The sequence below is a fragment of the Anarhichas minor genome, unplaced genomic scaffold, assembly GCF_050575085.1.
Source record: "Anarhichas minor isolate MPS153535 unplaced genomic scaffold, ASM5057508v1 ptg000043l, whole genome shotgun sequence".
Classification (NCBI taxonomy): Eukaryota; Metazoa; Chordata; class Actinopteri; order Perciformes; family Anarhichadidae; genus Anarhichas; species Anarhichas minor.
Genome location: NW_027466489.1, coordinates 6,729,443 through 6,741,205, shown reverse-complemented (window position 1 = coordinate 6,741,205; position 11,763 = coordinate 6,729,443). Strand labels below are relative to the sequence as shown.

The following is an 11,763-nucleotide window of genomic DNA, read 5'->3' as shown; positions in this document are numbered from 1 at the left end:
TACGTAGGTCCATAAATCGAGCGCACCTGTATGTCTCCTTCATAGGGGGAGCCTGTCAAGTTTGTGTGAAGTTGTGAAAAGTTGTCAACCCGAAAAAAAAGAGCAGAGAAACTCCTCCCGTCTTCAAATTATGAGCAGTAAGTGAACTTTTCAAACTCAGTGGCATGTTGTGAACGAAGCATTAAGTTAACAATTAGAAGTATAATTAAAGTACATATTTAATATGTATTATCTGCTATAAGTATGTCATTGTATTGTTTTCTAGCTCGCGTCTCGAGCAGTTTTGAAAGTGACCAACTGGCGTTACTTCACTGCTAATTGTCGATGCTCGGCTAACAATATTTAGCCAACTAAGTAGAGCTAGCTTACTGTGGAACAATAACTTCTGTTCTTAATTTAAACTACATGCTTACACAATAATTTACCATCAGCGATTCACTTGTGCTAGCTAAGTAGTATTTTGTAGTCCAGTTGAAACATGACAGACTCTTTAGCTAATACTTAACGTTACAATTTTACTGAACATTACTTGTTGTGTTCATGTTAGCTTAGCTAACAGGCTAGCTGGCCCTTACGAGCACTTGTGGCTTGGATTTCCCTGCATTTCTGCCCGTAATTGTTTAACGTCAGACTGTTCATAAAGTTACGTTTTTGTGTGAGGTCGACCGTGTGTATAACGCGAGTGTGTTTTCTCCTCGTTGTTGAACGTTAACAGTTTGATGGTCTGCTTGTTTCAAATGTAGCAACTTTAATAGAAGTGATCTTACAAACTCTTCTTCCGCAGATCAGCAGCAGGGTGAAATGGCCGCTGTGGAGAGCGGTGGAGGCTACAGTCAAAAGCGAAACACCAACTCACAAGTAGGTTTTCACTTTCCCTGTTTAGCCGAATCAGATGATTGTCAACCGAGACACATTAAGTGTACTCTCCACTCATACCACTGCCCGTGGTATTTATGCCCTATTGACGTGAGTTAGTTAGAATCTGTCATCCGTCTCTGTCGGAACCTGTACGGGTTGTTGATTTTCTCTCCAGAGCACATGTCACCGGGGTGGGGAATGGGCAGGTAGAGTTCGCCCACACGGGGTGTTCCCGTCAAACCCCGGCACTTGATGTGCATCTCGCTCGGCCCATTTGGCTGGCCTTGGAGGGGGTGGCTAGAGGACTGTGTCAGTTTATAGGGCAAAATAAAGTGTGGGAGGGAGATGGGTGGGTTTGGGGGGAGGGGAAACTTAAAAAAAAAAGATGTGGTCCCTCCCATACTCTCCCACCCTGCTTCCCCTAGGTCTCCTAGCTACAGCCCCTCTCCATGTGGAGTTTAATGTTATGAATGGCGTTCTGGGTGTGTGGCACTACAGCATGGTTTGCTTTTCATTTACAAAGCCAGTCACATGATTTATCTTGTTGTATTTCTATTGAAATCTAAACTACATAATAAAAAAAAAAAATCAAATTCTAATGTTCATATTAACTCCAAATTGTCCTTTGGCCGTTATAGTTTAGGCCCAGCAACTTCGGATCTTAATGTTTTGAATTACTTCAATCTACTACTATCTTCTCTAGTTTATATTTTACTCTGCTGTTTTACTGTAAATAAAAGTGCTCTGGAAATATTGTTAGCATCACTATATTGGTATTAATTTCCTTTAGTACACTAATTTAAACTGCGTCACTAGATTTATAAATGAGCATTTTTACACCCATTTATATACATTTTCTCACTGCTGCAGCATTAACATGTATATGGGATATTAAGATGTATTTAAAACCATTTTTTAAAATAATTTCCTTCTCTTCTCTTATACTTTCATGTATTCTCTTTCCAGGACTCGCAGCAGCCATCTCCTCTTGCCTTGTTGGCAGCCACGTGTAGTCGAATTGACACCCCAGGAGAGAATGATTCACCTGCAGACCAACATCAACAAAACCAGCAGCAACAGCTGGAAATAAACCAGGGTGTTTTCACCTCCAGTGCTAACGGCTGGCAGGTTATCCCTCTTAGCGTTCAAGCAACCTCAGGCACTAACACCATCACCACCGACTCCTTAGGGGTGATGAGAGCAGACATGGGCAAGAGTAGACAGTTGCTGTCACCATCAGCAACTGTCGTGAGTACTCAGGGACAGCAGCAGCATCAGCAGCCACAGCAATATGTAGTAGCTCAGGCTCCATCGATGCAGGGTCAGCAGATGCTTACCGCCATATCAGGTATGATGCCCAACATCCAGTACCAGGTTATTCCCCAGTTTCAGACAGTAGATGGCCAGCCACTGCAGTTGGCACACGCTCAGCAGGATTCTGCTTTAACTGCTGCTCCAGGCCAGCAGTTTCAGCTAGTGTCATCTGCTAATGGCCAGCAGATCATAGCTGCAACCAACAGAGCTGGTGCTGCAGGAAACATCATAACGATGCCCAGTCTCCTTCAGGGAGCCATCCCCATACAAAATATAAGCTTAGGCAATGGCATGTTACAAACCCAGCCCCAGTTCCTGGCAAATATGCCCGTGTCACTAAATGGAAACATCACTTTTTTGCCCGTCAGCACTGGAACAAGTGGAGGAGATGCAAATGGTGGAGGGGATACAGGGGGAAACCAACTTATACAGCAACATCCAGTGTCCAGTGGGGCAGGTTACATGACGAGTGCGTCCACTCTCACCACACAGGCCGCCTCTTCATATGGAATGACTCAAACTCAGAACAGCAATGGAGTGTTGACGGGGACATTCCAGCAGAACACAGTATCTTCTCTGGGTGTCCCGATACAGCCAGACAACAGAGACGGGCAGCAGCCACAACAAATCCTCATCCAGCCACAGCAGGTTATCCAAGGTGGAACATCCCTCCAGACCATCCAGGCCGGTACTGTTGCGACCACTGGGGCTCAGGTATTTGCGACTCCGACACTCAGCCAGGAAGGGCTTCAAAATCTTCAAATTATGCCGAATACAGGCCCCATCCTCCTGCGCACCGTAGGCCCCAATGGCCAGGTGAGCTGGCAGACCATTCAGATCCAGAGTCAGGCAGGACCGCACATCACGCTGGCCCAGATGCAATCTCTCCCCCAACTTGGCCAGACTGCTTCTGCAGGTGGGGGAGTTTCTGTCAACACAGTGCAAATTCCAGGCATCCAGACCATAAATCTCAACACACTTGGAGGCTCCGGGCTGCAGATGCACCAGCTGCAGACTGTTCCCATCACCATCGCTAGCTCAGCAGGTCAGTCAGTAGCCAGTTTTTTAGGAATAATTAATGTTCTTTGTAAAATAATGCATAAATGCTATTTAGCCAACTTTTGCATTTATATTTTGAAAAAGTGTCCTTTATAAATAAAGAGTATATTAAACATTTTGAAGGACTAAATGATGCAATCCTTGTGCAGGACTGTCAACATGTTTCTAATTCAAATGTTAATATGTTATTTTGACTTTGCCTTTTGATTATGTCTACCAAAGTTATTTTAGGCAAGGATAATAACCAACAACTATTATAATACAAATTAGAGGTTCACCTTGACACTAACTGGGGCTGAGTAAATATGTTAAATGGTCTTATTGACACCCCCCCCCCCCCCCCCCCCCCCCTGGATTTGAACTCTTTTGTGTGTGCACTATACTGGTGTAACCAGTTCAGCTGGCCCAGTGTTGCACAAGTTTGTGTTCTTGTTGGTGACACTGCATCTCCTCAGACCTCGGTCACATTACAGTACAGTAGTTATGGGTTAGCCACAACTTCTGGGACATAGGGGTGTAACCTGACCCCTCCCATCTTGTAGCAACCGTTATCATGTCTCTCCCCTTCTCTATTTGGTTATTGGCCCCTCACATTATCTAGTCTACATTTGTGATGTTTGTGAGGAATCATTGGGTCTGTTTTTAGTGAATGTGATTTCCTCTATTATCCTTATTATTGAATTATTTCCGTCAGCTTCGTACTGAAAGGTGGATTTAACTTCACATCAGTGTCTGTGCCGACATCACAAACATTTACTTTAATATGGTAGTTAAAGCCTGAAGGGTTCCGGCTATCTGTTTGACTGATTATCCTCAAGCTAATCATCATAATATTCATATTAGTACGTCATGCTGGTACTGACACTGCTAGAGAAACATTTATGAACGCCCTGGGTTTAGTATTGTTTGATTCTTAAGCGATGTTGAATATAGCCGTTGTAAATGCCCTTAAATAAGTAAACTATAAGTTGACTCTTTGTCATTGGAAATGACTTGCAGTAGGTCTTATCATAAATTACAAAGATCGTAGTTGCAGGCAACATACAGCTGAGGCCAGCACACATTTTAACATGCATAGATGTATCTGGTTTACTGTTTTGGTGCTCCTGCCATTTAAAAAAACAAACAAAAACAAATGAATACAAGGAAGCTATAATCTCACTCAGGATTTTATTTTTACAAGAAAGAAAAACTTGATGTATGATGAGATGGTTGGTTTGTTCTGAACTTGATTGATGAAATGTATATAAACCAAAAATCTCAAACCCTTGTTATACGTTCTCTCATATGAGTGTTTTCTGTTCCATCGCTACAGGAGAACAGCTGCAGACAGGCGGAGACAGTTTGGATGATGGTGCACCTATGGAGGACGGGGACATCAGCCCACCACCTCAAGGACGACGCAACCGCAGGGAAGCCTGTACCTGCCCCTTCTGCAAGGATGGAGAGGGACGGTATGTCACTGAACCACTAATGCCATCCAATACAACAGCCCTGCTGTGAAGTCTACTCCTATGGTTTTTACTCTCTGTAAGTAAAATAATCAGTAACCCTCTATTTCTGCTTCATGCTGTTTTTGCATCAAACAGGGACCCGACTAAAAAGAAGCAGCACATTTGTCACATCTCTGGCTGTGGGAAGGTCTACGGCAAGACGTCCCACCTGAGGGCCCACTTGCGTTGGCACACAGGAGAACGACCCTTCGTCTGCAGCTGGTCCTTTTGCGGCAAACGATTTACCCGATCAGATGAGCTCCAGCGCCATAAGAGGACGCACACAGGTGAGGATTTCGTTTGTTTGGCATTATGAGGACATTAAATCTCACACGACTGCAAAACCAAAAGACATGCTTCTATGATGTAGAAAAGGTAAAGCATACAGTATGTGGAAACGTAAACGTATGTTTTTCTTGGCAACATAGTTTTCCAGAAAATCCATTTTTTTGCCAAAGGATTTAATAATTTATCAACAGAAACTTAATAGGCAATTTGGTATCCGTCTTGATAGTCGATTACATTTTTAGGTTAAATATTTGATGCTTTTGTTTTGTCTTCAAACATATTAGAGTAAATATCTTTGGATGTCGGTTCAGGGCTTCATTAAATTGATATTTTCTGACATTTTATGGGCCAAATGATTAATCGAGGTAATAATCTGCATATTAATTCATAATAAAAAGTATTTTCCGCTTTAGGATTACTTATCCAATTGAATCTTACATATGATCTCTAATTTCCCCCCGAAATATAAAAAAAATGTCTTCGCCAGTGCATTAAACCTTCATACATACATTTATTTTTTCCTCCTTTTCAGGTGAAAAAAGGTTTGTCTGCCCCGAGTGTCCTAAACGCTTCATGCGCAGCGATCACCTCTCCAAGCACATCAAAACCCACATGAACAAGAAAGCAGTCGCCACCAGCAGCACCGCCGTCTCAGCCGACGCTGCAGAAACAAAAGTCGGCACAGGAGCGGTGTCGGCCGGCGACCAGCACACCATCGTCACCATGGAAACCTTATCTGCAGAGAGCATAGCTCGGTTAGCCAACAGCGGGATCAACATGATGCAAGTGGACCTTCACCATATTAACGGTAACAGCTACTAAGGGCGGTGGAGGAGCGGGGAGACGGCCTTTGGTGGATGTTGCTTTAGGACATGTGGGGTTAAAAAGGGCCGACACAGAACCTCTCACGGGCTTCAGACAGGAGAGACGCTCGCAGGTGCAACACAACGGACACTATTGAATCTTGTATTTAGATATATCTGTGGTATAGAAGGGTCAGAGTTTGAGGAGAATGTTTGGACTAGGGACATCATGAGTTCCCCTGAGTTTAAATGGCACTACACCAACATCTGTCCCACACAAAGACTCACTCTTACCCGATGGTGGGATTGCAATAACACACCCACAGACCGGCACCCTTGATGCTGAATTGGTAGCTAATAATAACATCCCGACTGCAAGCGTCTTTAGTAAAGAGATGACGATACTAAGTCAGACTCTCACCCTGGTTTCCGAGGCCGTTCGCTCTTCGTCCCTCTTCTCCTCGGGTATCTCCGGCCCCCCTAGACCGGGCTGCTGTATCAGCCTGGCCCCTCAGGCTAACTGACCTATAATGCTAAAAATCACCCCTAAAATTGTAAGTATAACAATCTTGTGCCGAAAATATTTTGTATTGTTTCTCACATTTCTATTTTAATAATCCCAGCATCATAGGAATAATCTGAGAAGTGTTTTAGGGTGAACCGTTGAGAGGACGGCCGGAGTACTAAAGGTCCCGACCGGGTCACAGCCAGACGCACTAATCAGTGTGAGGACGTAGGTGTGCCAGGGCACTGACATCCTGAGAAGAACTCTTTAACCTCTGCAGTAGGTACACACACACACACACACACACTCAAGCCATCATGCTTTGATACGTTTATCATAGCGAAACATTTCGATTTTTTTTTTATGTATATATATATATTTTTGGTAAAGGCTACAGAAATTCTTAGCTTAGGCAGGATCATCTTACATGATTGCCTTTCAGTTGTATGAACCTCATGCACAATCAATCTTAATCTTATGTTATTACTTTTATATATATATATATATATATATATATATGTGTAGATTAAATGTTTAAATTTAAGAGCCTTTCTGTCATAGAATAATGTATTCTATACAGTCCAGATCTTCCCAGTACCTTTTGTTTTTGCTCCCGTGGTATACTCGTCTTTGCCTTGCAGTTACGTCAGTTTTCTTTTGGTGGAAAACTTTTTTTTTTTTGTGTCTTCTTCTAGTTTAAATCGGGTCAGGAGTATTTTTGTAATGTCCAGACTGCATAAATATGCAAGCTCAAAACCAAAGGTTCATACTCATTTTATAAGCAAAACTAGTACATCTGTCTTTGGTCCATGAACTTCCTATTCATTTTTACTCGTGTATTGCATACGTTAAAGTTCTAACTGGAAAAGATCCGGCTTCAGGCAAGCACCGGACACGCATCCCTTTGTTGTCCAAATAAATAAGTTGCAAAATGTGTTGGTCAATATTTCTTTCCTGAAAGATGCTTCTCACACTGTTGAAATGGTTGATGTTTATTTGACAAAGATAATTGTAACGTGTATGTTTAAAAGCTCTCCTTTGAAACTCTATAGACTAAGTTCATCAGACAACAAGTGCTCTTACTTTTTTTCTTTGAAGGGATTTTATATTGTGTGTCTATACAACTACTGCAAATGCCAACAGCTGGATTAAAATTCTGAATATACTTGTCTCTTCTTTGCAAACTTGTCTCAATCTCACAAATGATTAAAAAAAATATACGTTCATGTAAAATCACAGGTTGTGGATGTTTTATTAGGATTAAAACTTAAAAGAAACTATTTGAACAATTGCTGCACCTCGCGTTAAAATCACATCTCCACATTGTTGTCCTCGTATTTCAGTTTGTTACGGAGGCTGTAAGGAGACAAATAAAGACATTGCAGATGTTTTGTTAGTTCCAACACTTGCGTTCACTCATACAGGAGGACTTGCAGCACACGAGATCACCAATTTATCGAATTAAATCAATGTAGTTGCTCACCTGCTGAGGTAGGAGTGGACGTCAGAGAAGCCGTGGTACTGAGCGAGAGGGAACAGGATGCCGGTCGGGCAGCGGCCGTCACGCAGGCGGCAGAAGCTGCAGTTGCAAATACCGCGACAGGGAGGACACCTCCACTCCTAAGGAGATAACCAAAAGGACTTGAATCAGAGAAAGACCAAAGTAAAAGTACACAGGCAAAAAAAGAGTTTTAAAAAAACTACATTGAGTACTTCATTAATCCCAGGGATTAATCAAGTACTTCTGATGAAAAATACAGGAAATGCATTTCTAGGCCTGAATATACAGAGTTGTGAGCTATAAGATCCAACCTTCATGTCAAAGTGAAAGTGTACTGACTTGGACTTGATTTTAACTGATCAATCAAGGAACTGATGGCAGACATTTTTAAACCCTCCGCTTAAATCTCTACACACCTTTGTTATATAAAATCTCTCTCCCCATGCAAGCCCGAACACTTACCGACCCTAAGTACTGAAACAATGTCCGCAACATTAATATTTGAGCATGTACACAGGTGTAGAGCGTGTGCTGGTGCGTCAGCAGTCTGACCGGATCAAGCAGCGCCTTCTTGACGTCCTCTCCGTATCTGTTCCTCAAACACGGTCCACAGAACTGACCCTGGATCCCGCGACAGTCCTCACTGCGGCAGCACGTCTTGGTGTCAACCGTTTTCTGACGGCACTGATGACATGTGGAGCCCTGAAAATAGAAAAAACAAACCCCAACATTAGATGTTGCACAGGTACACTAACATTTTATGACATTTCATATTCTGCTATACAGAGGTTGAGCACAATCTAGTCGCCTCAGTAATGGAGAGATCCACCTGGTATTGACCCGACGGCTTCATCAGTTCTTCAACACACATCAGCACTCACTGTGACTCTGTTGTAGACTTTTTCCGTCATGTTGTCTGCAACCAGCTGAATCTCGTCCTCCGTGATGTCCTCCACAGGACGGATACAGTGAGGTTTGCACTGCTTGGGCCGCGGGGCGCCACGGCGCTGTGGGGATCTGCGCACCTGGAGCACAAAGACGACGGATCCCAGTGAGCTTACAGTTTTACACAGAAATGGACAAGATACAGATTAGGTTAGCTGAACACAGACCTACACAAGGACGAACTCATGGTCACCTCTAACCAATATACAGCACATATAAGAAGCACAAAACGGATGAGAAAACACACTGATAAGACTACGAAGAGACGGTTTTCACTGTCATCATTCATCCCGCACGGTGAATAGTGTTCCTCAGGGACAACACACAACAGCCAGATAGTAGTTTCACACAAACCCACAATCCTACTGCATGTTATACAAAAAATGCTTTTCTCAGCATTTTAAACTGGTCCTTAATAAATGACAGCCGACCTCCAGCAGCTCCTCCAGGCTGAGCTCCAGGTCTTCCTCCTTAGGGGCTGAGGGATCGTCGCTTCCCCCCATTGAGCGGGTTCGTCTGCGAGACGCCTGCTCTGGATTCTTCCTGGACTCTCCTCCGGCTGCACCAGAGCGCGGTGGACGCTGCAGGCGATGTTGGATAAAAATCACCTCAGTACATTAGCCTGATTAGAAATACTATTAGTCAGAGCTCAACTGAATATAGACAAGAGGATGGCGGATATGTTTGATTTTGATACGTCCTTAGACCTGTTAGCACAATATGGTGGGGATCTACATTTCTGTCCATCATCCCTCATATTAAATATCAACAACTGTAACAACTCAGTAGTGTGTGAGAGACTTTCATCGTTTTCAACTCACACAACTTCGGTCTTTTGTCTTCCGTTTGCCTGCTTGTTTTTTCAGAATCCCTGCACCTCCTGGCATGTTCTGCAGGTCTGCCATTAGCTGAGCCAACTGTTGAACAGGGAGGATGAAAAAGGATTAGCGACATGGCAGATAACAAGCCTCCCTAGTCAGTCTAGCAGGGCACAATTTTCAGCATTTGAAACTTATGAGTATTTTAGCTTTACACTAATATCACAATATCAAATGTACTTTTTTCATTTTGTCAAGTCAGATCTTAAGTCATGTGTCCTGCGCCAACACCCCTGATTGTGAAATGTCATTTTCTACTATATACGAAAAAGGAGTATAAATAGAATAGATCTGTAATATTATTAATAATAGCTCTCTCGAGTATAAAAGTCTGTGTGAACTTTAATTTGTGTTGGGTACACTGTGGTTTGGGACCCACAGCTTTAAATACATTGTTACATCAGCCTGTCAGTTTGCAAATAGTACTATACTGCATTATGGTTCTGTGGTTCAATGTTACCATCGCTTTGTTGGCCTTGATGTTCTGCTCTCTCTTGGCCAGGAAAGAAACAGACACATCTTCTGCTGAATCAGATCCACACTCTTTGATAGGAGAGGGCCGAGCCACTGCTGTCTCCTCATCTTCAAATTGAACACGCCTCTTCTTCTTTGCCTGACTGGTCTTTCCTGTCCACTTCACCACCCTCTTTTTTATCCTCTTTTCCTCCTCCTCCTCCTCTTCATCAGTGGACTGCTGGGTAGAGGGAGTGGAGCGGAGAGCCACCCTCAGCCTGAAGGTTTTGGCACCAGAAGATGGTTTAGACGTTGCTTTCTGCTGCCTGGCAGAGAAGTCAGGCTGGGCTTCATCTTCATCTTCTAAATTTGAATTCTGATTAACACAAGAAGGGGATTTATCATTTGGCAAGTTTTTTTTGTCAAAACTTCTTGTTATAGCAGAATATAAAAAGCACAAGTAAGCTGCATTTAGTTAAGTATGACAAATCCGCACAGGGCAATATTCCTGATTTGACAGTATTGTATCATAAAACAACCAAACCGAGTGCGTATCCAGATGTAGGTTTATGTTTATTTTTCCAACCCGATGCTGGATCTGGCAATACACAGGCCTTAATTTAAACCAAACTACTCACTTTATCGCAGTGGTCGCTGATCTCACTGTCAGAAAAGCCCAAAAATGTTCGCTCATTTTCAGAGTCCTCCACAAAAACGTCGGCTAACGTTAGCTTTTTTGGGATGGCGTCCATTCCTAAAACCCCTGGCTGAAGAGAGATACAACAACAAGCGTAGTTTAAAAATGTTTAAAATGTGTGGTACGCATTTAACTTGGTTATTAAGTGATGTTACGTTATTTGACTATTGTATTGTTGATGACAGGGACCAACTAGCTTCTGACGTTTAGCTAGGCCCGCCCGCGCGGAGGTAACGTTACCTGTTCAATTAATCTGATTGAAAAGTCGATGTGCCTGTTTTGTAGTTCAGGGCAGCACGAATGCACAGAACAAGCCCCGAATCATGTTGCATATAAACTCCGCCCTCACGGGGTTAACTGGGTACCAAAACATGCAGCTTTTCAAGAAACAAAAATGGTTAGCGGTTACTTCTAAAATGAGCCTAATGTTAGCTTTAACGTTTAGTTCTGGGTGTTCACCATGTTCATCAGCATGTTAGCATGGCGCCCTCCCACCACAGACATGCTCAGACGCGTTTGAGGCAAATAGACCCAGGAAGCACTGTTTTATTATCCAAAATTATTATTTGCATAGTTAAAACAAACACAATCAGTAACATTTGGCATTAACAACAAGTAGTGGTACAAGGCATACTAACAAAACATTATAAACTTAGCTGTCAGAAAGAGCAACCTGCATGTTGACTGTTTTACGAAATCTAGCCTACCTCACTTAATTAATGTTCCTTGGAAATAATTAGTAATTTGGGAAGTTAATGCAGGATTTATGTTTTCCGCGCCTGTAGTGGAAAATCTAGTTCCTACATATTTTTCCTACACATTGATTCTCAGGGGTATCCAACCTGCAATGTACGTGAACCAAAGTACTGTACATAAAAAAGATTGACCTGACCACAATTTTGATAATCATTAGGGCCCGAGCACCGACAACATCAGGCCGTGAGGTCCCTATTGAAACTGTAGGAATTA

The 11,763-nt window shown here is 42.8% G+C and overlaps 2 protein-coding genes across 2 annotated transcripts; one reads left to right on the top strand and one right to left on the bottom strand.

The window, feature by feature from the left end:
* Positions 1-3: 3 nt before the first annotated feature.
* Positions 4-7,491, top strand: sp1 (sp1 transcription factor). Its single transcript, XM_076110356.1, has 6 exons — positions 4-137; positions 785-858; positions 1,825-3,217; positions 4,547-4,685; positions 4,821-5,011; positions 5,545-7,491. The coding sequence occupies exons 1-6, from the start codon at positions 131-133 to the stop codon at positions 5,832-5,834; spliced, it is 2,094 nt and encodes a 697-aa protein (XP_075966471.1). The 5' UTR covers positions 4-130; the 3' UTR covers positions 5,835-7,491.
* A 139-nt stretch (positions 7,492-7,630) lies between these two features.
* On the bottom strand, positions 7,631-10,849 carry LOC142970256 (cell division cycle-associated protein 7-like). The gene is made up of 8 exons (XM_076110363.1): positions 10,736-10,849; positions 10,105-10,473; positions 9,588-9,683; positions 9,198-9,347; positions 8,703-8,846; positions 8,374-8,523; positions 7,804-7,940; positions 7,631-7,676 (listed from the first exon to the last, which is right to left on the bottom strand). Exons 1-8 carry the CDS (start codon positions 10,847-10,849, stop codon positions 7,631-7,633), a joined length of 1,206 nt encoding a protein of 401 aa, XP_075966478.1.
* Between the last annotated feature and the right edge of the window lie 914 nt (positions 10,850-11,763).